At 51.0% G+C, this 255-nt stretch overlaps 1 protein-coding gene across 1 annotated transcript in view; it reads left to right on the top strand.

Moving 5' to 3' along the window:
* Window positions 1-37: 37 nt before the first annotated feature.
* The window catches only part of LOC119591991 (glypican-4-like), a gene marked incomplete at its 5' end in the record, with an annotated part of 6,665 nt that continues 6,447 nt past the window's right edge, over window positions 38-255 (top strand). Inside the window, 1 exon segment of the mRNA XM_037940755.1 lies at window positions 38-196. Coding sequence (XP_037796683.1) covers window positions 38-196 — 159 coding nt within the window.

Below are 255 nucleotides of genomic sequence, written 5' to 3'. Positions count from 1 at the left end.
GCCCATTTTAAATACTGACAAAGGTTGCCCGTTGCAGGAGACCACCTGAAGATGTGTCGCGGGGCGAGCACATGCTGCACCGAAGTCATGGAGCGGAAGCTGAGCATCGAGAGCCGCCAGGAGTTCGACACGAGCCTCAAAAACCTTCTGAACCCGATGGCCAACCTCCTCGCCAAGAAAAACGCAAAATTCGATGGTACGCTCACAACTCCACACCATTTTATTTTCCTGTATTAGGTACCATGCTCATATGTA

Source organism: Penaeus monodon, chromosome 29 (genome assembly GCF_015228065.2).
Source record: "Penaeus monodon isolate SGIC_2016 chromosome 29, NSTDA_Pmon_1, whole genome shotgun sequence".
NCBI classification, from domain to species: Eukaryota; Metazoa; Arthropoda; class Malacostraca; order Decapoda; family Penaeidae; genus Penaeus; species Penaeus monodon.
This window is presented reverse-complemented; position numbering and strand designations above follow the sequence as displayed.